The 23,718-nt window shown below is 40.6% G+C and overlaps 2 protein-coding genes across 7 annotated transcripts; one reads left to right on the top strand and one right to left on the bottom strand.

Annotated features, from left to right (window-relative positions):
- The first annotated feature begins 802 nt into the window (after positions 1-802).
- taf1c (TATA-box binding protein associated factor, RNA polymerase I subunit C) lies at positions 803-23,675 on the top strand. 6 transcript variants are annotated; one of them, XM_028025645.1, is made up of 18 exons: positions 803-1,193; positions 1,980-2,091; positions 2,256-2,305; positions 3,120-3,218; positions 3,329-3,396; positions 4,263-4,498; positions 4,704-4,829; positions 4,900-5,017; positions 5,413-5,484; positions 5,562-5,703; positions 6,339-6,467; positions 6,540-6,714; positions 7,607-7,744; positions 7,818-7,939; positions 7,970-8,130; positions 8,448-9,243; positions 10,042-10,271; positions 23,550-23,675. In XM_028025645.1, the coding sequence occupies exons 1-17, from the start codon at positions 1,077-1,079 to the stop codon at positions 10,189-10,191; spliced, it is 2,811 nt and encodes a 936-aa protein (XP_027881446.1). In that variant the 5' UTR covers positions 803-1,076; the 3' UTR covers positions 10,192-10,271; positions 23,550-23,675. The 6 variants fall into 6 exon arrangements, with proteins under 6 accessions (XP_027881446.1, XP_027881447.1, XP_027881443.1 ...); XM_028025646.1 differs by having other exon boundaries at positions 7,818-8,130; positions 8,448-9,207; XM_028025642.1 differs by having other exon boundaries at positions 7,818-8,130.
- Positions 11,997-20,107, bottom strand: ccng2 (cyclin G2). Its single transcript, XM_028025681.1, has 8 exons — positions 19,861-20,107; positions 17,690-17,828; positions 17,477-17,614; positions 16,970-17,220; positions 15,973-16,051; positions 15,795-15,893; positions 15,048-15,247; positions 11,997-12,818 (listed from the first exon to the last, which is right to left on the bottom strand). The coding sequence occupies exons 2-8, from the start codon at positions 17,792-17,794 to the stop codon at positions 12,698-12,700; spliced, it is 993 nt and encodes a 330-aa protein (XP_027881482.1). The 5' UTR covers positions 17,795-17,828; positions 19,861-20,107; the 3' UTR covers positions 11,997-12,697.
- Positions 23,676-23,718: the final 43 nt, after the last annotated feature.

Here is a 23,718-nt window from a genome sequence, read left to right as displayed (position 1 = left end):
AATAAAATAAAATAAAATAAAATAAAATAAAATAAAATAAAATAAAATAAAATAAAATAAAATATAAAATCTACCCATTGTATCAGAAAGTCAATTTACCAAAACATGAGCAACTAATCGTCAATCAACCAATGATATAAATACACGTTTAAGCAAAAAACAGACTAAAAAATTAGTAGAAACTCAAATGGAAGAACAAAACTGAGCAAAAATTTATTTTGCATAATAGTTCCCTCTTAAGAATATTACTGTAACTTTGTAATGTGTGAAAAACAAACTTCCTTATTAAAATACATAATTGTCACACACTAAAAACAAATTCTGAAATAGCAAATTACAAAACGTAATACCGTAAGAAACTTAAGTCGTGATTTTGAAATATTGAGTCACAATTAAAGTGCAAAATCTCAAAATTATGACAGAATTGGGATCAACCAGCTTCAGTGACAGAGTTCTGAGTTACAGGACCAGAACCTTTTGGAGGAACATATCGGATAAGTATTTTTTTTATATGTTATTATTATTATTATTATTATTATTATTATTATTATTATTATTATTATTATTTAAAGTCAAAATAAAAAAACAGAATTCATTTTTTTATTGGCCCTAATGTTCTTCCATATTTTCTCCGGTATGATACAGCTCTTCATACTTTCATCAAATATTAATTAATGCCATTGCATCTAATAACTTTGATTTAGTTTTTTATTTTGTGTTTGTTTGGCATTAATGGGATTTTTGTTGTTTTGTTTTGTAGTTTCCTCCAAGAAACCGGAAGTGGTAGCTGCTGTTGTCTTCTTTTACTTCCGCTCAACCTACCGGAGCAGCAACACGTGTTTAGCGACTCACAGTGAAAGTTTCAGATTATTTAACTTAATTTCTGTATATTTCTGCCTCCATTTAGTGTTTTTCACTTTCTGAACTATAAAACTCAGCAGGTAAATGAATGTCCGGCTGTTTGTAGGCGGATAAACCGGATGTCTCATCGGAGCCAGCTGCGGTTGGGACAGCGCAACATGTCTGGACTTGTTCCGACTCTCAGGCACACGGACAGATAATTCCGGACAGCGATAATGGATTATCAGTTTCCTCGGCAACTTTTCCCCTCGTTTTACAGCTCCGACCCGCCGAACCGGGTCCAGAGACACAGCGCAGGAGGATGGGGCTGCTACCACGGAGTCTTAGCGCAGGTGGGATTTTCTGAGCTCACCTGTCGAAGTTTGGTCACAATAATATATTGAATAATGTTCAATATGTAAACAAATCCGAGTTAAATACGATGCTGCGTTCACTGACGTCTGGAAATCGCACTTAGAGTCTTTAAAAGTGCGTATTTAAGGTTTAATAAACACTGAATCAATAGTTCTTACATTTTACAGATTTGACACAATCATTTATTTTAGTAATCGATTATTCTGACAATTATAAAGTGCCACATTCTATAGATTTTTAATATAACCTCTTAATCTTTTTTATACAATTTAGAAATGCATTATAAACGCAAATAAACAAATAATTCAATTCCTTTCTTTAAATATGAAACTAAATATTTTATTATTTGTTTACTAGAAATTCTTTAGAGCCTCTGAACCGGGTGAAGCTAGTTTTGGATACAACCTCTTCACAGACACACATGATTTTATCTAGTATTGATTTTTGACCTAATTGCTGCTCTGAATATGTTGCTTTAAGCAAGTGGTCTTCCTTTGAGTCTGTTAACGATTAATCACTTACCAAATTAGCTGACAATTATGTCAATAATCAATTAGTCACGATTAATCGTTTCACTCCTAATTTAATTAAATTTACACCCGTGGTGCAGTGCATTCTGGGTGATTTGCAGTATTAGTTTTCCTCCAGGTGTTTCATCCTGAATGATGGTGAGGAGGTTGAGTTTTTGGGCCTCAGTGTGATGATGATGATGATGATGATGACCTGATGATGATGATGATGACCTGATGCGGCTCTGGTTCCAGGGCGGCACCGGCTCCCTCTCCAGCTGGGCGTTCACGTCCAAACGGCAGCTTGGAGGGGAGGTCTGGCGCCAGACGGAGCCAGTTCCGGTTCCCCTGCTGTCCCCCAGGAAAGGTGAGCCGGTTCTGATCCAGAAAGCATCCAGAGTGAGCGCTCTGTTGGTTTTATTTCCCATCGTCTCTGCGTGAAGCATTTATGTTTATTGATCTCTAATAAAGGCGGAGAGCCGTAGAACTTGTTGTTGTTTCTAGTTTTCCCGTCTGATGTTTTTCCTGCAGCGTTCCAGGAATTCCTGACGCCTCCTGATCCGCTGGACTTCTTAAAACACGTGAGGAACATTTTAATAAACCGATCAGATATTAGTGGCCAATTTACGCTGACAATTATTTAACTAACTCTGAGCGATTATAGTTTAAAAAACCAAAAGATAAATGACAGAAACTATTTTCACAAACTGTATTATCACTCCTGCTTGTTGTATAACAGAGTATTAACATCAGGCTGCAAAATGTTTTTAATTGTTTTATTATGAAAACATCATCATAATATTAGCAAAGGAAAGATACAAATCACCAGAACAATGTCTAAAAAATGCAAATAAAACCAACTCATTTTTAATGAGAAACATAAAAAATTCCTGCTGCTGATAATATTTAATGCTGATGTGTTAAAAGATAAAATATTGATTTATTTGTAAAACTTATTCCAAAGATTTCCAACTTTCCTCATTTTCATTTTTTATTTTTCATGTTGGAGTTCTCATAAAATTCCTACTTTATTCTCCTAATAAAACAACTTTACTCTTGTATTATTTTGTCTTTATTGTCATAATGAATCTCAGCTCGGTGCTAATAGTTTGTCAAACAGTTGATCTTAATTTAAAGTCCAAATAAATAGAAGATGACAAACAAAATGGCCGCCCTGACTGACTTCACTCTGAAGTTGAAGGAATTTTTCAAAAACCAAAAATTTGATTAATCCATAAAATCAAATTATCTGACTGAGAGTAGAATTGGTGCTTTCAATGACCAGGAAAAGATCCGAGTGGATTAAGTGGAAAATTCTCAGTTTTCTACCCAATTCCTCACTTCTGAAATAAATCGACTCAGAGAGTAAAGAAACGTTTCTGCTCCTTCGTCCAGATGCAGAACTTCTACATGGATCACGGCCCGGACGCCTTCGGCTGCATGAGTGAGATCCTGGGCGAAAACTTCTACTTCAAGAAAGCCAAGATGAAGGAGGTGAGTCCCAGCCCAACCTGCTGCCGACGCCGCAGATTAAAGCTTCAGATTAAAGCTTTAATCTGAGGCGGTTTGAAGATTAACATCTTTAATCTGCTGCTGTTTTGCAGAAATATCGTAAAGATTCGGTCAACATGTGGAGGACGAAGTGCTTCGTCGACCAGCTGAAGTTCAACATGTGAGCAGAAAACCAACTGGATCGACTCAAAACAGAACCAAACAAACTACAGAGAGAATCTGAAAAACTGTTTACACTAAAGATCAGAAGAACTTTGATCTGTTAGAATAAAATCCTGATGAGACCAAATGATTTTTAATGAACTGATCTGAAAATTTAGGCCGATATTGATATTTTATCCAATGTTTGCCGATATTTTTGTTAAAAATTAGTCAGTTGTTTTAGTGCCAGTATATTGTGTGTCCCTACTTGCACTCCGAGTGAAAAAGGGGGCGGAGCTTGTACAGTCTTCCAGCAGTCTTCAGCCAATCATTTAATTTTTTATTTAGGTTTAAAATAACTTAAATTATTACGGACGTATTTGTATTTATTTATTTTGGAAAAGATCATAAATAGGGAAATTTCAAATTAAGTTATTTTATGTACTTGGACAGTAAGAATCAGAAATATTCATGATGTTTTTGGTGTTTTGATATATTTTTTAGTTTAAAACTTGAAACTTTAGCTTTCTGCTGTGATCTTTGCCTGAGGTTGTGGTTTATTTACCATCTGATGTCTTTTCAATATAAATGCACTGATTTGGAAATGTGGGTCAATATCTGTTCTGATATTTTCATACCTGTTGTGGCCCAATGTGTCATATTTACTGATTATACATTTTCCCCCAACTGCAATTAAAGAATGTTAGAGTAGAAAATTATTTTATTAGGAGAAAAAAGTCAGGCACGATACAAAATATTAATCTTTTAATAACCAGACTTTAAAAAAATTTAAATTTCATAATAAATATATTACAAATATCGTCTGATGTTGATGCGTATATATCATTTTTCCATCATTATTTGTTGTTTTGTTTCGTTCTCCAGGTGTCCCATGGCGTACCGGTCCAGGTCTCTGGACCGGTACTGCAGCCTGCTGTGGGACGTGGTCCATGATGTTCCCCCGGAGCTGCTGGGCTCGCTGCTGCACGAGGAGCTGGCCGAGCAGAGGGACCGCATGCAGTTCTCAGAGGCGGCCACCGGGGGCGCTCTGGCCTTCGTCCCGTTCTCCCAGGGCGAGGGCTGCCTGCTGTACCCCAGGGGCCCGGGAATGGACCGCCTCAGTATCCTGCTCTGCTCCTTTAGGTCAAAGTTCAGGCCTTATTTAAGCTTTGAGATGACAAAAAAAAGACACGTTGTTACCATGGTTACACATCCAAAAGGAAGATAAAAAAAATCAATCCAGTTGAGCAAAACCAGAGAGAATGATGGTGAAACATTCAGAAACAAACTGAAACCAGAAGCATTGTTCTTAACGCAGTACCTCAGACTTCCACAGGGTGGCTCTGGAGCGCGACGGCGATGCCTGCGTGGACGCCGGCGGCCGGAAGCCAGTCGGCTTCCAGCTGAAGGCTCCGGTCCGACAGATCAGCTGCGGCTCGCGCTTCGGCGACAGTACGGCGTTTTGCGGAAGGATCGGCGATGCTCCCGGAGGTTCAGCTGACCGTTTCCTGTCGCCCCGCAGGCTGCGTCGCCGTGCGCACCGACCACGTCTGTGGAGTCTGGGGCATGAGGGAACAGGAGGAGCCGCGCCTGCTGCAGGTGGTCGGCACCAGAGCTGCTGCCAGCTGCGTCAGCGTCAGGTTGGGTCATAAAAATATTCACTGAACTTCGATTCAGAACCGCACTGCATTCTGGGAGACGTAGGCAGAGGACAGAGTTTAGCTGCTGAACTTCTAACAGCCTGCTAAGCATCAACTAAGTCACTCTTTGGTTGCCTGGCAACTCACTCAGTCTTTGGTTGCCTAGCAACAACCTGCTAGCTTGCGCAGCAGCAGTTTCCCCACTTTGCCTGATAGCTGTTTAAAAAAAAACAAAAAAACAATTGAAGGTCACATCACCAGCATTTCAGATATTCAAGATAAAATCACTAATCAATAATTATCGATATTAACTGATGTGAAATGCTCGTATGGTGATACGTTTTCAGCCGTATCGTCCGGCCCGGAGGCTGACCTCCTTCTGTTTGTTTCCTCAGTCCGCACATTCTGGGTGAAGTTCTGGTGGCGAGTGAGAGCGGAGCGGCGAACCTGTGGACGGTCGGCAGAGGGTGAGGAAAACACCGACCTGCAGGTTGGGTCCAAACGCCTGCAGGAGTCTCAGTGTCTCCTGCTTTCCCTCTGTCAGGATGCAGGAGGTCCGGACGGAGGAGAGCAACTTGTACTTCAACGCCAAGTCGTCATGGCGATGGTGCGAATTCTCCGCCCACCCACGAGTGATGCTGTACGCCGACCGGACGGGGGTGGAGCTCACAGACTTCAGGGTGAAGGTGGGAGAATATTAGAGCTGGATTCACAAAAAGATTCACAATTTAAAACGTCCCAACATCGATTTTAAAAAATAAAACCAATCAGCCGTCTGTCGGCCTCCATTTTGTAGCGACGTGGGATGCTGTGTTGTTGCCATGGAGACGGCACAGGACCGTATGTGTGTGTGGAAAAAACCACAACGAAGAGGAAATGGCAAAAATGAGAAAGATTCAACCAGCTTCGTATTTAAGCACAAACATTTTGACTTCATCTGTTTCTGTTGTTCGTAAAATTGCAGAAATTTGAATTATGAAAATAACTTTTCTTAATCGAAACACGCTGATTTTCAAAACATGTTTTGATTTAGGATGAGGTTTTTCAGCTGTATTGAAATTAGTTTAATTAACACTGCAGTGGTAAAACGCTGGACGTTGCTACTGGCGGAAACGATGAAGAAGACGACAGGAAGTGGTTGGAGGATGATGATGCTGCCTGATTTTTGACCACTTATTAACAAACGTATCAACGTTCCAGTTTAATTGTGTTTCTTATTCAACTGAAACACAGCAGTTATGAAACTGTGATTCTCAGCAGAACATCGACACAGTTTTGGTCACATTCTTCCGGACTTTAATCGCTGCTCTCTCTCCTCTAGTTGGAGTCGAACCCGTGTCACACTCTGTTCCGGATCAGCAGCACCTCAGACTGCCAGAGCGGAGAGCGCCTCCTCCTGGTCAGATTCCTGGGAGACGTTCACCCCTTTCACCACCTCCTCACCACGCAGGTGAGCCTCGGTTCTGTCCGTTTTGCCTCGGCGCTCCAGATGAATCTGAACTTCCTGTCTGTCTCTGCGCAGCACTCGGCCTACATCATGGACGAGCGCTTCCCCGGCGTCCCCATGCTGAAGTGGGACCACATGATGGAGGCTCCGCCCCTTTTCTGCCACGTGGCTCCGGGCTCCGCGTCAGGAACCACCAAGGTTCTGCTCGGGTCGCAGTCGTCTCAGGAGATCACTCTGCTGCAGTACTCAGGTGAGCTAGCAGGAGGCAGCAGCAGGCTCTGGTGCATTTAAAGGTTTTGGAAACTTTTTGTTTTCTGGAGAATCTGATTGGACGACCAGGCTTGTTTCCAAACCCTAAATTTTACATAAAATGTTAAAATCTCTTTTCTTTCATTCTGCTTGTTTAGTTTTCATTTATTTTAAGGATCTTCATTTTCAAACATGTTAGAGAAACATTTAGTTATTTTGCTTCGTCCTCCCAGTTTGGTGTTTTCTTGCTTTTTATGTATTGTAATTTTTATTTTGTATTTCTTGTTTTTTAATTATCTTTTAAGACAACTATTGTTATGTCCTTTTAATATATTTTTTATTTTAAGTTTCATTTATTTATTTTAAATATGTTTTTTTTGTCTTAGGATTTTTGTTTTGTTTAATATGTTCTGAATTTGTATTTTTTTTATTTTTAACTAAAAAAACTTTAGTATTCTCTTTTATGTTTTATTATTTATTAAATTATTAAGTTATGGTTTTTCTTTAATTTTCAGGCTTTTTTGTTTTGTAATAATTGTCTGTTTTGTTTTTTTAAACTTTATTTAATTTTTTTACATATTTAAATAATTATTTTGTTTCGTCCTTGGTGTTTATTATTTTCTACTTTGTATTTAATTAAATTTTTTGGTTTTCTTCTTGCTATTTTTTAAAATGTTTTTATAATTTTTTGGTTTGTTTATTTTTTCCTCTCTGTTTGGATTATTTATGAATCTGTGTCTCTGCGAAAAGATCAGAAAAAGATTTTATTTTGTGCTAAAATCGTCCCACATATCGGTTCTGTGGAGCGGTCACCATGTTTAGAACCAGTAACAGACGTTTTACTGGTTTTATTTTTTACTGGTTCTACTTTCATCTTTCTTCTTCTCCTCCAGGAGGCAGAGTGGAGGCGTGCTGCAGCCACGGTTCTCCTCAGGTTCTGCTCCGGCCCAGAGACAGTCTGGCTCTGCTCCCGGTCCAGATCCCCCACCGTCAGCAGACCGCCGCCCACAGACTGGCTTCACCGGCTGCAGGTCACCACCGCCCCCAGTAGAGGGCGCCAGCGCCGCGTCGCCCACCTTTAAGAGATTTCCTTTGTGATTCCAGGCCTGACGTGTCTCCAGAAAACATCCGTCTCCACGGCGACCATGATTGTCCTCCAGCTGACGGCGGCGGGGGACGTCTTCTACCAGATCCTGGAGCGGGACGACGGAAAACCCGGAGCGCCGGAGACCGGACCACCAGAGACCGGAGCGCCAGAGACCGGAGCGCCGGAGACCGGAGCGCCGGAGACCGGAGCTCGCTCTCCGCTGCTGGTCGCTGAAACGTCCAGCGACGAGGACGTCGTCATGCCAACGCAGGATCCCATCGCTCACACGTTTGTCCCAGAAACGCCCGACAGGAACCAGAGTTCAGATCGGTACGCCTGATAAATGAAAGATTAAAACAAACTCAATAATTAAAATTTTTCATGATTTATTGTTTTTCTCTTTCTACCAAAAACTGGATGATAAAATGTATCAGTTTGGTGTTTTGGTCTCAACTAGCTTCTTATTTTGAAGGTTTTCAGAAACTTTATGATTCATTTTATTTGTTTTGTTTTGTTTAAAATCTCCTCCAGTTCCAGATTGAACTGTTACAATTTAAACTTTATTGATCTTTGAATCTGTTCCTGATCTCAAAACAACGACATCATCGTTTATCCTGATAACCAGCAGCGTTTGTTTTTCCCGCCAGGCTTCCGGATCAGGTCCCGGCGTTCGTCGCCGTTGGTAACGAAGCGGATTGGTCGGCTCCCTCGGTGCTGAGCAGCGCCACGCGTCACGCCTGGAGGCGCTGGCTGCAGAAGCTGAGGAGACGGGAGGGGAAACCCGGCGCTCCGCCGCACCTCGCGGTCCGAACCGCTGGTCTGCTGAGCGTGGCGGAGCCTGGCGCCGCTGGACGCCACATGCAGGGGGCGCTGCAGCAGGATCTGCAGCGATGCATGCGGACGCGGTCGCTGCTGCTGAATAGAGACCTGGACCCGGTTCCGGTGCCGCCGGTGGTGGACGCCGAGGCGTGGTGTGACCCGCTGAGCGACCGGCTGACGGCGGCGTGGCGCGGCGGCACGGAGGCGTGGCTGGAGTGGTGGCAGGAGGAGCGAGGGGAGAACCGGGCCATGAAGAAGGAGGCGCTGAGGAGGAGGAGGAGGAGGGAGAAGGAGGCGCAGCGCGCGGCGGGGAGCCACCTGCGGCTCAGCGGCAGCTTCACCTCCTCCATCAGCTACCAGACGGACGTGGACGACTTCTCCGGCTGGTCCTCGGGAACCAGCGGCCCGCTGTCCGACAGCCAGCGGAGCAGGCCTCTGGGCCGGCTGGCCGCCTTCCTGGAGGGTCAGGACGACTCGCCGCCGCCGGACCGTTTGGATCCGCCCAGCAGAACTCCAGAACCACAAACAGCCAATCAGAGGAGCTGCAAACTGGCCGACCAATCACTGAGCTCTCTGTGGGAAACACAGGTGGGAATGATGCTGCCACCACCAGGTTTCAGGCGGGTGGGGAGAAACATCTGTTCATCCATATATATGATCAGTTTCTCATCTAATTATCACCAATAATTAATCAATCGGTTCTTCATGGCGTCTAAATTTAAATTTCAACACAACAGATAAACACAAAAACTGCTTTTATAAGCATCTTCATACCACAATCTAGAAACGATTAATCGTGATTAATCAATTATTCAAACAACCTTCAACTAATTTAGTAATTGATTAATAGTTATCTGGAGTATTTAGACTGACAGAAAGGCTGTTTGCTGGAAGAACAACACACTTAAAGTTAAACTGTAAAATATTATCAGTCGACAGATGTTCACTAAAGGAACGCTGTTTTCGCATTTTGGAGAATAAATTTGTTTTTTTTTTAATTTAAAAATGAATTTAATTATTTGTTTATTTGCACCTTTATTGATTTTCTAATATTGTCTGAAAGAAATGCAGAATATGATCATTTATTTTGTTCAATTAATCGATTAAACATCCAACTAATCAATAGAATAAATGACTAAAATAATCCATTCATGAGTTTCCACCAGAGTGGATGAAGCCTCACTTTTCTTTGTTACCTTTTACCTAGCAGTTTGTTTCTGTGATTGATTGATTGATTAATTGATTGATTAATTGATAGTGTTTACATCTGAGCTCGTTAGCGTAGCGCAGCAAATATTTTACAGACGTGACCGGAAATCCTGCAGGGACGCGTTTTTGTCAGCAGGGGGCGGATTAAACCAATCGGGAGAATTACTGATTGGACCACACTGTGACATCACTTCCTGTGTCTTGTCTCCTCAGGATGATCCTCCTCTTCATCCCGCCCCCTCCTCCTCTTCCTCTCAGCTGCCCAGCTTCACGTCTCTGATGCCCTCCAAGGCGTCGCAGAGCCAGCGGGGGGCGCTGCAGGCGTCCCAACCCAAGAAGAAGAAATCCCGGATGGGATTCTGATCCCAGGATTGGATTGTTGTGACTCTGGAACAGGAAGTGACCCGGCGGAGGAGGGAACCGAAGACGGAGCGGCCCGTCTGGTAGGACTCTGGTTGTTTTGTGCTAAAAACTGCAAACGTTGATTAAAATGTCGTTTTAATTTGAAACAACAAACAAATATTTGCACAGAGAAGCAGAAAATGAAAGACGTTTTATATCCTGGCTGATTTTCTCCAGCGTTTTTTTGTTTAAATAAAATTGGGCGTGCAGAACCATGGCCTCCGGACTCCGAGTTCGTCTCTCCAGATCCTAAAAATCAGAAAAAACTTTTCTGAGCAGAAACGGTTTTTAACCTTCGATAGAAATGAGGCCGAAAATGGAAAACCGCTGCGTTTTAAATTAATTAAAACTAGAAAACATTTAAATCCCAACTTGGGTGTCAGAATTAGTTGTTCTTACTGGTTGCTATGACAACATAAATGCATCAGTTCTTTTAGATGTAAATATCTGCATCATTGTGATGATTTCTCTTCATAAACTAACCTGAGCCTGGCTGTGAAACGTCAACATAAAGAAATAATCTTTAGTGTAAAACCAATCTTAGATTAAAATCTTATTTTAAAATTATTTTCAAATAAATCCGTTTCACACGAAGATCTCGTTATTTTGAGATTATTGAAATTGAGAGCATCTTCATCTCCACTTTGAGATCTGATTTGAAAACATTACTCAGCATTATTTGTTAATCAAACTAGAGCTGAAATGATTAATCGTGATTAATCAACTATTCAATCAGCCAATTTAATCTCCAACTGGAGTATTTGCAGAGAGAGCAACAGATTTAAAGCAGGAATTAAAACAAAATTGTACAAAAAAACAAATATTTTGCCTTTAAGAAGAAAATAATCCTCATATTAAGCCCCTTTTGCCATGCAGTTATAAATCCAAATGGTTAATTATTCACTGAAGGAATGCTATATTATGTTTTTAGCAATATTTGTTCTTATTAAAGAACTAAATGACTTCAATTGTGTATTTCTAATATTATGTAAAATGAAAAATTTGCAGGTGGCAATTATTTTTATACGATTAATTGATTAATCATCAGAATAATTTATTACTAAAATAATTTCAGCCCTAAATAAAACCAATATTCTCAATCAGATTTTACACAAAATAAAACTATTAGCAGCAGAGATTGTAATATTTTGAGATTAAACAATAAAATTGAACAAAATGATCAAAGCTGCTGCTGGAAAATTATCTAAAGATCTCATCGTCAAAATCTCTTTTTATCAAGGAAATGAAGATACTTGTCTCAAAAAGAGGCAACTATCGTATTAATTCTTAAAAATTATGATAAAAGTTCAAACACAACAAACAAACTGGGATCTTAAGATGATGAAACTGAGTTTATTTCTAAATAAAATAAATTACTCTCAAAACTCAGATCATCAAACTGATCCTGAAGAAACGACACCAAACTAATAAATGCCTTAGTGATTGATTAATCAGATATCAAATTGATTAATCAATTATTCTGATTAATTGAATTAAAAAATGTTACTTTCTAATTTTTTTTATTTCATTTTTACATATTTATCATACATTAAAAGATGCTAATTAAATAATTCAGCTCCGTTTAAATAAGAAAATAAAAATGTTTTTCCCAAACTGCAATAAGAGCAGATTTTTTTCCCTCCAGATTTCAAATTTGAAGAATTAAGAAAATTTAAGTGGGATTTTTAGAAATCTGACCCTGATGTGAATTATTTCCTGGTGGCGGATCTTATTCAGCTAAAAATGAACAAACAGCAGGCAGTGGGTTAAAAATAGCCTGTTTTTTATAAGTTTTTCTTTTTCAGGACATGTGACAAAAACAGAATAAATAACTCACTATCTACAGAACTATTAACAGAATTTTTTTGTACACCATTTACAGTTTTACAGGTTTTTCTATAAACATTTTTTCACTTTTTTTTGACACATTCTGCATTATTTAGTTTGAAACAACATCCTCACTTTCAAACTGAGCTAAGCTACATCATAGCAGGTTCACACGTCCACATGTACGCTAAACACACTTTCACCTTCTAACACATTTCAAAACAAAAACTGTGCAAATTAAAGTTGGAAACAGAAAGAAAAAGCAGCAGCGTTCTCTGGATTTACTGTTTTCAGCTGATATTTGGGACTAAACAAACAAAACGACTCCGTCTGCTGCTTCAACCTTCTGCGCTCCAGAAAAACAGTCGCATGTTAATAACAGTCAAAAGAAAAACAGACATTCTGTGGGACAAACGAGACACGTTTTGGAAAATAGTCTTTGTTGCAGCCTGGTCTGTTGACTCGGCACCGAGAGTTTCTCCAAAACTGACCAGGAAGTCGCTGCGTCCTGGAATGTGACGCCGCGACAAGCTAAAGCTAGCAGCTGCCAGAGGTTGTGCGCCGCTCCGCCGGCGGCAGAGCGTGAAATGAAGACGGCAGGAAGTGAAGGGGACGGAGAGACGGCCAGGGGGCGGAGCCTTCAGGCGGCGAGGTACTGGCGGCGGAGGTGCAGCGGAAAGAAGGGGCCTTCGGCGTCGCTGCCCAGAGAGCTGCAGAGAGACTCGTCTCCTGAGCTCATCACGTCTTCACCAGAGTCCTCACTGTGGACCAGAAGGCGGGAAAAATTTTAACATCTCCAGACGCAACTGCAACCTAACTTCTCTCAACATTTGATTTAGGGCTGAAACGATTAATCATGATTAATTGTTTATTTAAATATCATTAATTAGTTTACTTATCAATTATTTAAAAAAGGCAATTTGCTGAAAGAACAACACACTCAAAGCACAAATTAAGCCAAACGATACAAAAAATTTAAAAAAATCTTTGTCAGTATTTCTACCCAGAATTCATCTGGTTCAAATTCAGTTATTAATCCAAAAAATAACACATCAGTAGACAGTATATTTTATGCTGCCGATACATCCTGTTACAAATGATCAAACATTCACTAAAGGAAGGGTGTTTTGTTGCATTTTAGACAATAAAATGTTTATTTTCTTATTTAAAAAATCATTTTAATTGTTTTTTTGTGTATTTTTTAATGTATTTGTAATATTGTGTAAGAAAGGATGAAGCAGTTGAATGAAAAGATCTGCAGAATAAACTTTTTTTATAAATAAATCCCAGTAAAAGGTGGAAAGCTGAACCTTTTCTGCTCGACTAACATTAATGCAGTTCAGCTGATTTAGTGATTATTTTTGGATTAACTGGTTAATTGGATGCAGAAGGTGCTTAATGAAATGTTTTTGTTGTTACAGAATTTCAACCAGGTGAAGTTGAAACTTCTTCTGAAGGAATTATACGCAGAACATATTTACATTTTTTATATTAATGCAAAATATACGTCTGCACCGTTTTGGTGTGTCGTTCTTTCAGTAAAATTGCTTCTTTTTGTGTCTGTATAATCCAGTTAACGATTAATCACAATTAATCGTTTAAGCCCTTTAATTATTTTAAAATTGCAGCCAGGATTTAGTGACATGAGATCAACACAGAACCTTAAATTGGTTCGTTTTTCACCTGAAACAAAATATTGAGGTTCTCTGCTAATAATCTAAAGAGAGGTCAGGTTTATTCTTCCTCTGCTTCAATAAAAACTCAGATTTCTGAGAACTAGGAAGTGGAGAAGAATGTGGACCAACATGTTTTCCATTTAGAAACAGAAACAGCTGGAACCGGTTCTGCAGGGGAACAACAGATCAGCTGATCGAATGTTCTTGGTTAAACATCGACACTCTGAGCTCCTTTAGGTTTCTTCCTCTTATCTTGACTCAGTTACATAAACCGTGAGGTCCCCCCCCCCCCCCCCCCCCCGCTGATTGTGATGTAATAAAACCGTCGGTGAGGACGTGACCAGATACGGCGCCGCGTTGTGACACCTCAGAAAGTCGAGCGTTGCTGCACGATGTTGTTGCCTCAGAGATGATCATTCCTGTAAATGTGACGCGGTTTGATATGAGGAACAACTTTTACTCAGTAATGCTGATGGTAAATACGGCGTTGCCTTGGAGACGCGGCCGCCTCCCTTTCAGGTGAAATACCTGTGAAGTTCACAGCTGAGGCGTGTTTTGTTGTTGCAACGTGTCGCTGGAACATTTAACTCACAGCTTTTATTTTGACTCCAGTTTCAGGGCGTGTTTGTTTCAGGTCTGTTTGCAGATTATTATTTTATTCATCAAGTAATCTATCAATTATTCTGACGATTAATCGATTACTCATCGATTAATCACATTAAAAAAAGTAAACCAGAAATGTATGAAAGTTAATAAACAAATCAGTTCCTTTTTCACAAGAATAGATTTACTGCTTAAAATACAAACATTTATTTTTAAATTCCCTTCAACTTAAGTCTGAAGGTTTTTTTTCTCATAAATTTATTATTTCTGATTTAATTTTTCACGAATTAATCTCAAACAACAAGCGACAAAATGGAGAAGGAAGATATTAAAAGTTAAAAATGGAGGAAATTACACTAAAAACCAGCAGAGAGAACAATAACATGTAGTTTACTTTGGGCTGATTAACTGGGCTTCAATCGGTTCCGACACGTTTACGGACTTTTGCTTCTTCTCTTAAGAACCGATTTAAACTTTAATATTTCCTGCTGATGTGTTTCAGCATCGAGGACAAAGCGAGTCTTGAAACACCGACTCCGTTTTGCGGGTTACGCACTGAGCCGTCTCCATAGCTGCTAACGGCGCTTTAGCATCCGCCAGCGGCTCACTGGTGGCAGTGAGAGCGGCTGTGTAACCATCCGGGCTGAACCAGCACAGCGCCAACAGTGGACCGGTTTAAAGAAGCTGGTGATTCTGCTTGGTTTCTCTCACCTCTCGCTCTCGTCCCAGCAGCCCTCTGGGATGGTGGGCAGCTCCGGCACGCTGCGGTGGCTGTGCAGGTTCTGCGCGGTCCGCCGGGACACGATCCACTGCAGCTTCCGGTGGTTGGGCTTGCTGCATTTGGGCGAGGCGTAGTCCGACAGGCGGCGGGCCACCCACTCGCTCCACAGCTGCAGCTCCGCGTCGGGAATCTGAAACCGAGACAAACGGCGGGTTAAAGCCGAGGCTTTCCTGAAGAGATGTAAACAGAAACGGGCCGTTTTGTTCGGGTCGGCAGGTTAAAACCCGACCTGCAGCTCAGAGCCTGCAGGCGGACCTGCTGCTGCAGAGGATTCTGGGAATTTCAGAGACAGAAAGTTTCTCTTTGTTCCAGAAAACTGAACCGTCTTCATCTGCTGCCAGACGTTTTCACTTTAACGTTACATAAACATCATTTCTGACTGTAATTAATGTCTTTATGTTTTAGTTTGCTCTGTACCTGCTGTAGAACACGATCACATTATGTTTGGTGATGATTTCTGACTGATCCGACAACAAAACACACATTTAATAAAAATTAAATCCCCCAATTTAAATAACCAACATATAAAATATAAGACGATCAATAAGTCACTGATCCATTAGGAATAATAAAACGCAGGATTTAGTGACATGAGAACAGAAGAACTGATGATTCATCAGGACAAACGTCCCGGTTGGGTCCAGCTTGTGTCCGGTCGGCTCGTTTCCTGGACGTACCTTCAGGTGTCTCTGGATGTGGAAGGAGATCTCCAGCATGTCCTCCGACTGGAGGCTCTTCATCTCCTGCCTGAGGAGAGCCAGGGCCAGGACGGACGGCTGCAGGGACAGACGGGCTGGATCAGAACCTGTGCATTCGGACCCAGAGGGGCTCGGCGGGACCGACGGCTCGTCCTACCTTTGCTTTGGAGAAGGCGATGCGGCACAGACAGGCTTTCAGCTGAGCTTCCAGCTTCTCCAGGCTCAGCGTCTCCTTCCTGTTCACACGAAAACAACCAAATCACATTTTCTGCTGCTAAAGACGAAATTCCTGCACATCCAGCATCTAAAGATGCAGAAAAGTTCAGCCAGATGAGCACAACTCTGCAGTTTTTCAGCCCTGCGATGAATTTCCCAAAAAGTCAAATCAATTCAGCATTACTTTCCTTTTTTTAACTTGTGTTGTTCTAAAGAACCTTCAACATTTTACAGCCCAAGTTCAGGTTAAAATATTCAGTAAATTTAAAGTTTGATCTTCCTGAATGTGTTCTTCCATTATATCATTCAAAAATGGTGTCAAAACAACAATATTGTCATTTAATTGTGAAAACAGTTTATCGTCCAGTAACATTTGTTACCATCAGATCTAAATCTGGTGATTTTCCTCGCAGCTGATCCGACTTTTGGAGGTAAAATTCATGCAACAAACCGACTCCAGAAGAAATCTGGTCATTTTTATGGCTCTTCTCAGGTAATCAGTGAACAAGCTGACAGTTTAATCCAGCTGGAGCTGAACTTTGAGTTCAGCCTCTGCAGACTGGAAGCAGCCGCGTTGCGTAAGCAGCTGCAGACAGCCGGCCGGTCGGCCTTATCAGCGCCGGCTGCCCTACTTTACCCTCTGCAGCAAACAGGGCGCAGCTCTGACCCGAACCCGGCACAGACGCACCGATGAGGCTTTTATAGAGGCTGCAGCTGATTGGATCCTAATTCTGACTTATTTATTTCTTTATTTGCATCTTTTAATGCATTTCTAATATTGCAGAAAAAGGCTGAAGTGATTAAATGAAAATTCTGCAGGATGTGACCATTTTCCCATTTGATTAATCGTCAGAATAATCGATTAATCATCACAATAATCAATTAATCATCAGAATAGCTGATGACTGAAACGGTTGTGATTGCGGTCTGCGCCTCACCTGTAGGTGGCGTGCGTGAGCGTGATCTGGTGGTACAGCTGCAGGAAGGTTAAGGCGGTCACGGCTTTGGATTTGAAGCGCAGCTTCTCGGTGACGATCTTCTCCATGCGGCCGAGGTCGGACGCGGTGAAGCGGCACTGGCCGATGCGGATGAGCTCGTCGGCCGGCGTCAGGTCGCACTCCTCCTCCGTCACTCTGGCCGCCAGGTGGAGGCAGCTGAGGCTGACGCAGGACAGGTGTTTGGGCTGGACCTGAAGAACATTTCAGAAAGATCTTTCACACACCGACGCAAAAACTTCACACCAGGGAAACATTTACCACTTAATAATTCAAGATGGCCGCCGTGGTTGTAGAGAAAAATATGTTTGAACTAAAATCAGCAGGAGTTATTGTGAGTAATGGGCTCAGCTAGCCAAAACACGCGACCAGAGGAGTGAGTATGCTAATGCTAATGCTAGTTTAAAGATTTTCCCAGTAATGTTGTGGACTGGAGGCGGTCGGTCGTACCCTCATCATGGCCAGGAATCTGTCCAGCAGGCTGACGGCCTGGACGAAGCTCTGGGTGCTGTAGCCGAAGAAGCTGGTCAGGCTCCACAGATCCTCCACGGTCACATCCCGGCTCCTGGCTGTGATCTGGCCGCCGCTCTGGGGAGCAAAGACAGTTTAGAGAATCTCACGGCAGAGTTTCTCTGGACTTTACCGGATGGACGCGTTTCTCACCTGCTGGGCAGAAACGATGAGGTCCAGGCCCGCCTCTCTGGGCAGGAAATCCACCTCCTGCTCATAATTCACCCTCAGCTCCTTCATCAGCCGCACGGCATCCATGTTCACGCTTTGTTTTGCCACCACAGTTCAGACACTGCAAGGAAAAAAGAAGATAATTTAGCCCTTAGCCTAGCCTAGCCTAGTAGCTTCTATGTAGCTACTGGAAAAAACGCTTATCGTTTATCATGACAATTTTAATTCATCAGTCATGATAAATCCTAAATAGTGATGTTTAAAAGCCGTCAAAACTATCTGTATTTTTTATTTTTTGTTCTAAGGAAATGTCAATAAATTTGAAAAATATGATTAAATGCTGTTACTGTTTGCGGTTTATTGGTGCTAATCACACTTCTTTGTGTGACTGTGTTTTACAAATAGGAATGTTTTTCTACGACAGTATTTGTGTTTGTGGGGCTGTAATTGCTGTAACACACAGTCACAGCCATAATATTAGCTAAAAAATGAGTAATAATTAGTTTTTATTGTCACTTTTATTGTTATTACAAAATTACCACAAAGTATGTTGTTTAAAACGTAAGTCCATATCGCCACACCATGACACCGTGTTTCATAATTTGTGATTTCCCCTGCATTCATTTTGTAAAACTGGATTCCTTAAAACAAAAAAAAAGCACTCCGCACTTTTCAGATCTCCAATCGTAAACTATTTCTGACCTCCTAGTAAGGCTTTAGGTTCGGGTAGAACCCGGTTTGTGTTCCGGGGCTGTGCTGTGATGTAACCCCGGCAGGGAGCCCGAACCCGGCCCACTTCCCCCAGCTGGAGCCGGGCTCCGGTGTCAGGTTTCCTCCGGTAGACGCCTTCTCAGGCTGACCCACAAACAGAAATCTGCATTTTTTAGACGTTTCTTCCTCTAATTTAACCAGTAAACACCGCATTTAAACCAGAACCTGCCGGGTTTGGGTCGTTAAAGTGGACCGTTACCGTCGAACTGAGCTCGAACCGTTTGTTTGCGTCTTTAAATCCTCAGCTCGGAGCGGGGGGAGGGGAACCGCTTTTAACACATATAACCACATTCCCTCACTTCAGAAACAGCCACAGTCACACAGTTTAGTTCGTTATCATCACGTTTAACAGAAATCTGGAAGAAAATGTGGAAAAATATCCTTTAATATTTGGAAACTGGAGAATTTATGTCAAGATTCCGGATGAACGACGCTGAAGTTGGCTTCCGGTTCGGTCACGTAAACATACAAAGTAAAAAGGAGATTTCACTCTTTTCAAAAAGATTTAAGATTTACTGGCTTAAAATTCAGAAAAATGTGATATAATGAGACCTTTTCAATTATATTCATGACTAATAACAGATCAATTTATTCTGTGACGGTTCAGGAAAACTTCATTTTTTAATTTTCTGCTACCAAAACCACAAAAAGTAGAAAAATTGCATTATAATTTAATGTTTCACAAGTTGCACGTTTGTATTTTTGTGCATTTATTCAACTGTGAAATAAAATAGGTCAGATTTAGAGGAATTTAGTGTTTAAAATTAATTTATTAATTTGTATTTCACACGCAGAACAAAGGTTTCACATGTTATGAATTGTATTTTAAGGAACATAACTTGAATTTAAAGCAGATTAAAAGTGTTAAAGTGAGGCAGGATGTGGACTAGCTTTGGGATTACAGAGAAAATAAAACTGAAGCTGTTTTTGTTTATTCACGAACAACAACGAAGATCTAACGGGTCAGAGATGCTGTTTTAAATTGTTTTGTTTTTAATTTTGTCTTCTGTTCATCATAAGGTAATCGATCAGTTTTAGATTTTAAACTAGAGCTGATATAAAAAATAAAAGGCTCCAGATTTGAAAAAAACCTTCGGAATAGCCCTTTACAGAGGCTCCGAATCGGACACCATCTTCGTCGTCTTTCCGGAGTTATTTTCTGTTACAGAAATAACAGCATAACTACAGCTTGGTAACGGTTGAACATCATTAATATATTTATATTATCAGTAAAATCTCTGTAGCTTAAAGACAATTGTTGGCTATCTATTCTTCCTGGAGGGTTTCTTTGCTAAAACCGAATGTAAGCGGAATATTTCCCCTAACAACTCGGTGTCAGGACTAGTTAAAAGCTGGAAAACACTTTAAAAAATTTTTCCTACCTGTTGTTGTTGGTTAAAGCCACATATCTGTCGTTTGTTGTCGTTTATTCCTTCCAGTCGTCTCTCCTCTTTTCTACTCCTCCTTTCTCTTTCCTCTCTTTTGTTGATGTTCAGACAAGCCCCGCCCACATATCCTAGCAAAACCGCAACAACCAATCACAGCGTTGGTTGACGTTAGAAACCGCCTCCTTTTAAGGGCTGATCGCATAAATCAACGGTTGCAACGAACATTTTACCAACATTTTTCACTTTACTTCGATCTAATATATCCATATATATCCTCTAGGTGTATCATATGTTGACAAATATTAAGAGTGACTGAAATCGTTAAGCTCTTCGGCGAGACGCACCCCCCTGTGACTGACCTTTCCATTAGCCAATCAGCAACCGGCAACTTGTTGCGTTCAAATAGTCCGCCCAAAATTCTACATTCTGATTGGTCCAGGGAAATCAATGCTCCTGACGTAATTTGGACATTACGTAGTTGTATTTGACAGTCTTTTAACAACTGTTATCAACCAAACTTGGTATTAAATCTCATAAACAATGTCTGTAATCAGCTGAAACACTTATTGACTTCTTTGGGACTCTGATAAAACTGACTTATGTAAAAATAGGTAATTAGTTTACGGTTAAGATGTTAGAGTCTTACAAGTTAATGAAAGTGAAACACCCTATTTAATTCAGTTCATTTTAGAATACTTCAATAATCTCAGATAGAAATTGAGTTTTTGAGTCACAAAGACATTTAATTTCCCAATGGGATCAATAAATTAGAAGATGATGGCTGTGAGCAGGAAAGATCTTCTGTAGATGATTGTTACAGCAATTCTGAAGAAGCCTGTCAATTTATTACCAAAATATTCTGACAATAGAAAACGTTAAATACAACACAAAGTATTTGTCTATTTATAACAAATACTTTAATTAGTAGATCCACATCTGCAGTATCTGGAGGTTTTACTGAAAAGCCGGTTTTGCTGCAACCAAATCAGCTTTTAGTTGATTTATAGAACTTGGTTAAGCATTTTGAAAGAAATCATGTTCTTATAACTGAGGATAAATTTGTGCATTTGAGTCCAAATGAATTTAAAAACCAAATGTCGGTTTTGATACAGCAAACATGCAAAATCATTTTAAAGTTTCGGATGAATAGCATCTGTTTCCTATAAATAAAAAAAAAACTAACAAATGAAAAACTAACAAAGAAACTGAACTGTTTTGATTTTGATTTAATTGTTTTTATTATTATTTTCTTGAATCACGAAGTACTTCTTGAAGTACTTTTGACTGTTTTTGTTCCACAAATACTCTGTTATGGAACAAACACAAGGACTTTTCCACCTTCCTAACCTGCGTATATATGTGAACATATTTGTTCTTTTTATCTATGTCTATATTTAGTGTATTTTGTGAGCGTGTGAAACAGAAGGTAAAATCCTTGTTTGTACAAATGTAACGCCTTATTTACAGTGGAATCGTTGCATAACAATGAACTACAAACTGAAGGTGGGATTGTTTCTCGCGTTAGCTCTGGCCGGAGGTGGGCGGGGTTTCATCCGCTCCCTCTCTCTCCTCCCAGTCCCCTCCTCGGAAGTAGACGTATCCCGTCTATATTCCGTTCTTATTTTTTTTTTATATATTTATATATCAACCCCTCCACCCTCAAAACTCACAATGGACGACTAAACCGGAGCACGGGTCCTCGATTCCGCCCGTCTTTCTTCCTGCTTGGATCGAGAGGACCGGATGAAACCCAACTGTGGTTTTGTCCGCTTCGCAGGGGAGGTAAGACGGGCTCCGTCTACGTCCTGGCGCTGACTCAGGCATTTAAATGTCCCTGTGGTGTTGTTGGTGTTTATTACTGCAATAAAGCAATCAATCGCTTTTATTTCACCCCAAAGGGGAAGCTCTGTGTTTTGTTTCTAGAATATTTAAACAATAAACCTGCTTTTTATTGTCCGTGATGTTAGCGCTGAAGCTGCTAGCTGCGCTGTGAAATTAGCTGCATTCCAGAAAGTAGTTTGTTTCATTTTCAAATTGCACCTGCCTACCGAGTTCTGGAAATTTCCCTAATTTCTGTCGGACCTTCCAGGTGTTTTCCAACCTGGCAACAAGCCCTGGCTGTTTCTAAAGCTCTGCGTAAAATTAGCAACTAAAATGATGACGTTTTTGTTGACAGAATCTAACATTTTGACCAATTTTCCATCCAGAGATATTATAGGCTGATTTAGATCAAGTCTTAGAATGACCTAGTCAAAGTCCAGACCTAAATCCTGAAAATTGATCTACACACATGCTTTCTATCCAGTCTGACTGAGCTTTAGATGTTTTTGCAATAATGAACATTTTGCAGCTGTATGTCAGCAAAAACTGATTTAAATTATTGATCTGCGTCTTTATGCAAGTATCAGTTAAAACAGCAGTAAAGTAAATTTAAGTTTGTGGAGCAAAACTTGAAGAATAATTTTACAAATTACCATATTTTTGTTTAACTGCGAAAGTGCCAGATGTTAAAACGAATTAAACTTTAGCGCAGCGACGTGTCGGATATTCAAACACTGAATTTCTTGAAACTTCTGAAAGAAAAAATATAAAAATCTCAGAAATTCCATATTTAAACATTTTAGATTTTGCCCTTCAACCTCAGCAATGTTTCGTAATTAATGTTCTACCCATTTTGCTGGTAAATTTATTACTTTTATTAGATATTTAGGTCCAGATTATCATAAAATTTGATGTGTTTGCCATTATGGCCTTACATTTTAAATCAGTTTGATTTAAAGGTGCACCGATTACAATTTTCTGTCTGATCACTGATCTTTAAAGATCCTGACCCGGCAATTCCGATTTTGAACAAATTTTTTTATTATTATTTTTTATGTCTTAAATCATTAAGAGTAAATGGGGACAGTGACGGATTTTCAGACCTTTATGGAGGAAAATAAAATTGGCTTCACATGTAAATATCAGCAGATTGATGATTTCCGAAAATTAATGGGGCAGTATTAATGTAGTGGCATTTTATAGCACAATCAACTGTTACCTTCGATTGTTTTAAAAATGTAACAAAGTTATTTAACTTAGTAATTTAATGCCTTGAAATTGGACCTCTGTCTCTTTAAGAAGCTCCTGCTCTTTCTGAAGCTCTGCCTTCAGAAAGTCATCCCAACATGGCTCCTCTATTAAATCGTTTTCACCTGTGTTTTACTGAGAAGCAGCTCCTATAATGAGCTCAGCAGCTGTTTGCTAATTGCTGCTGGCTAGTCTGAAGGAGCTGAGTGGGGGAGGAGCTGGGCTTAGAAGGCGGGGCTAGGTTCACCCAGGCATTTTGCACAGCTGAGTGGTTACCATGGATATTGAAGGTTGAAAAAATCAAAGCAACACTCCAGGTTTGTTTACGATGAGGGAAAAAACATTATAACATGATGGAAAGCTAAAAAAAATCTATTTAAAATAATACTGCTCCTTTAAACCAACAGAACTTAATGTTTTGTTGTTAAATAAACCAACGAAAAGTTGAAACTTGTTGGATTTTAAAATAAAAACCATAAATTAAATGATAAAACAGACACTTTGAAAGCATAAAAACACGCATTGTGTTTACGTGAAGCTGAGTTGTGTGTCGTCATGGTGTGTGTGTGTGTGTGTGTGTGTGTGTGTGTGTGTGTGTGTGTGTGTGTGTGCAGGTAGCTGTATCCAGTGGGGAGGTCGGCTCGACCCGGGGAGGCCAGAATGAAGTCCGTCCAACCCTGGGGACGCCAGAGGCTGTCTTTTCTCCTGGAGAAGGCCGCCTCTAGGGAAGCCCAGACGTGGAGAGGCTACGTGGCCAAGAAGTCCACCTCCCAGGTCAGGACG

This window comes from Xiphophorus couchianus, chromosome 8 (assembly GCF_001444195.1).
Source record: "Xiphophorus couchianus chromosome 8, X_couchianus-1.0, whole genome shotgun sequence".
NCBI classification, from domain to species: domain Eukaryota; kingdom Metazoa; phylum Chordata; class Actinopteri; order Cyprinodontiformes; family Poeciliidae; genus Xiphophorus; species Xiphophorus couchianus.
This window is presented reverse-complemented; position numbering and strand designations above follow the sequence as displayed.

Coding starts and splice junctions, on each gene's coding strand:
- ccng2 (XM_028025681.1), bottom strand. CDS start 17,794: ATGGATGCCGTGCGGCTGATGAAGGAGCTGAGGGTGAATTATGAGCAG. Junction 17,221..17,476: donor GATTCCTGGCCATGATGAGG/GTACGACCGACC, acceptor AATGTTCTTCAG/GTCCAGCCCAAACACCTGTC. Junction 12,819..15,047: donor TGCTGGGACGAGAGCGAGAG/GTGAGAGAAACC, acceptor TCTGGTCCACAG/TGAGGACTCTGGTGAAGACG.
- taf1c (XM_028025642.1), top strand. CDS start 1,077: ATGGATTATCAGTTTCCTCGGCAACTTTTCCCCTCGTTTTACAGCTCC. Junction 5,018..5,412: donor GCCAGCTGCGTCAGCGTCAG/GTTGGGTCATAA, acceptor TTGTTTCCTCAG/TCCGCACATTCTGGGTGAAG. Junction 6,715..7,606: donor CACTCTGCTGCAGTACTCAG/GTGAGCTAGCAG, acceptor CTTCTCCTCCAG/GAGGCAGAGTGGAGGCGTGC.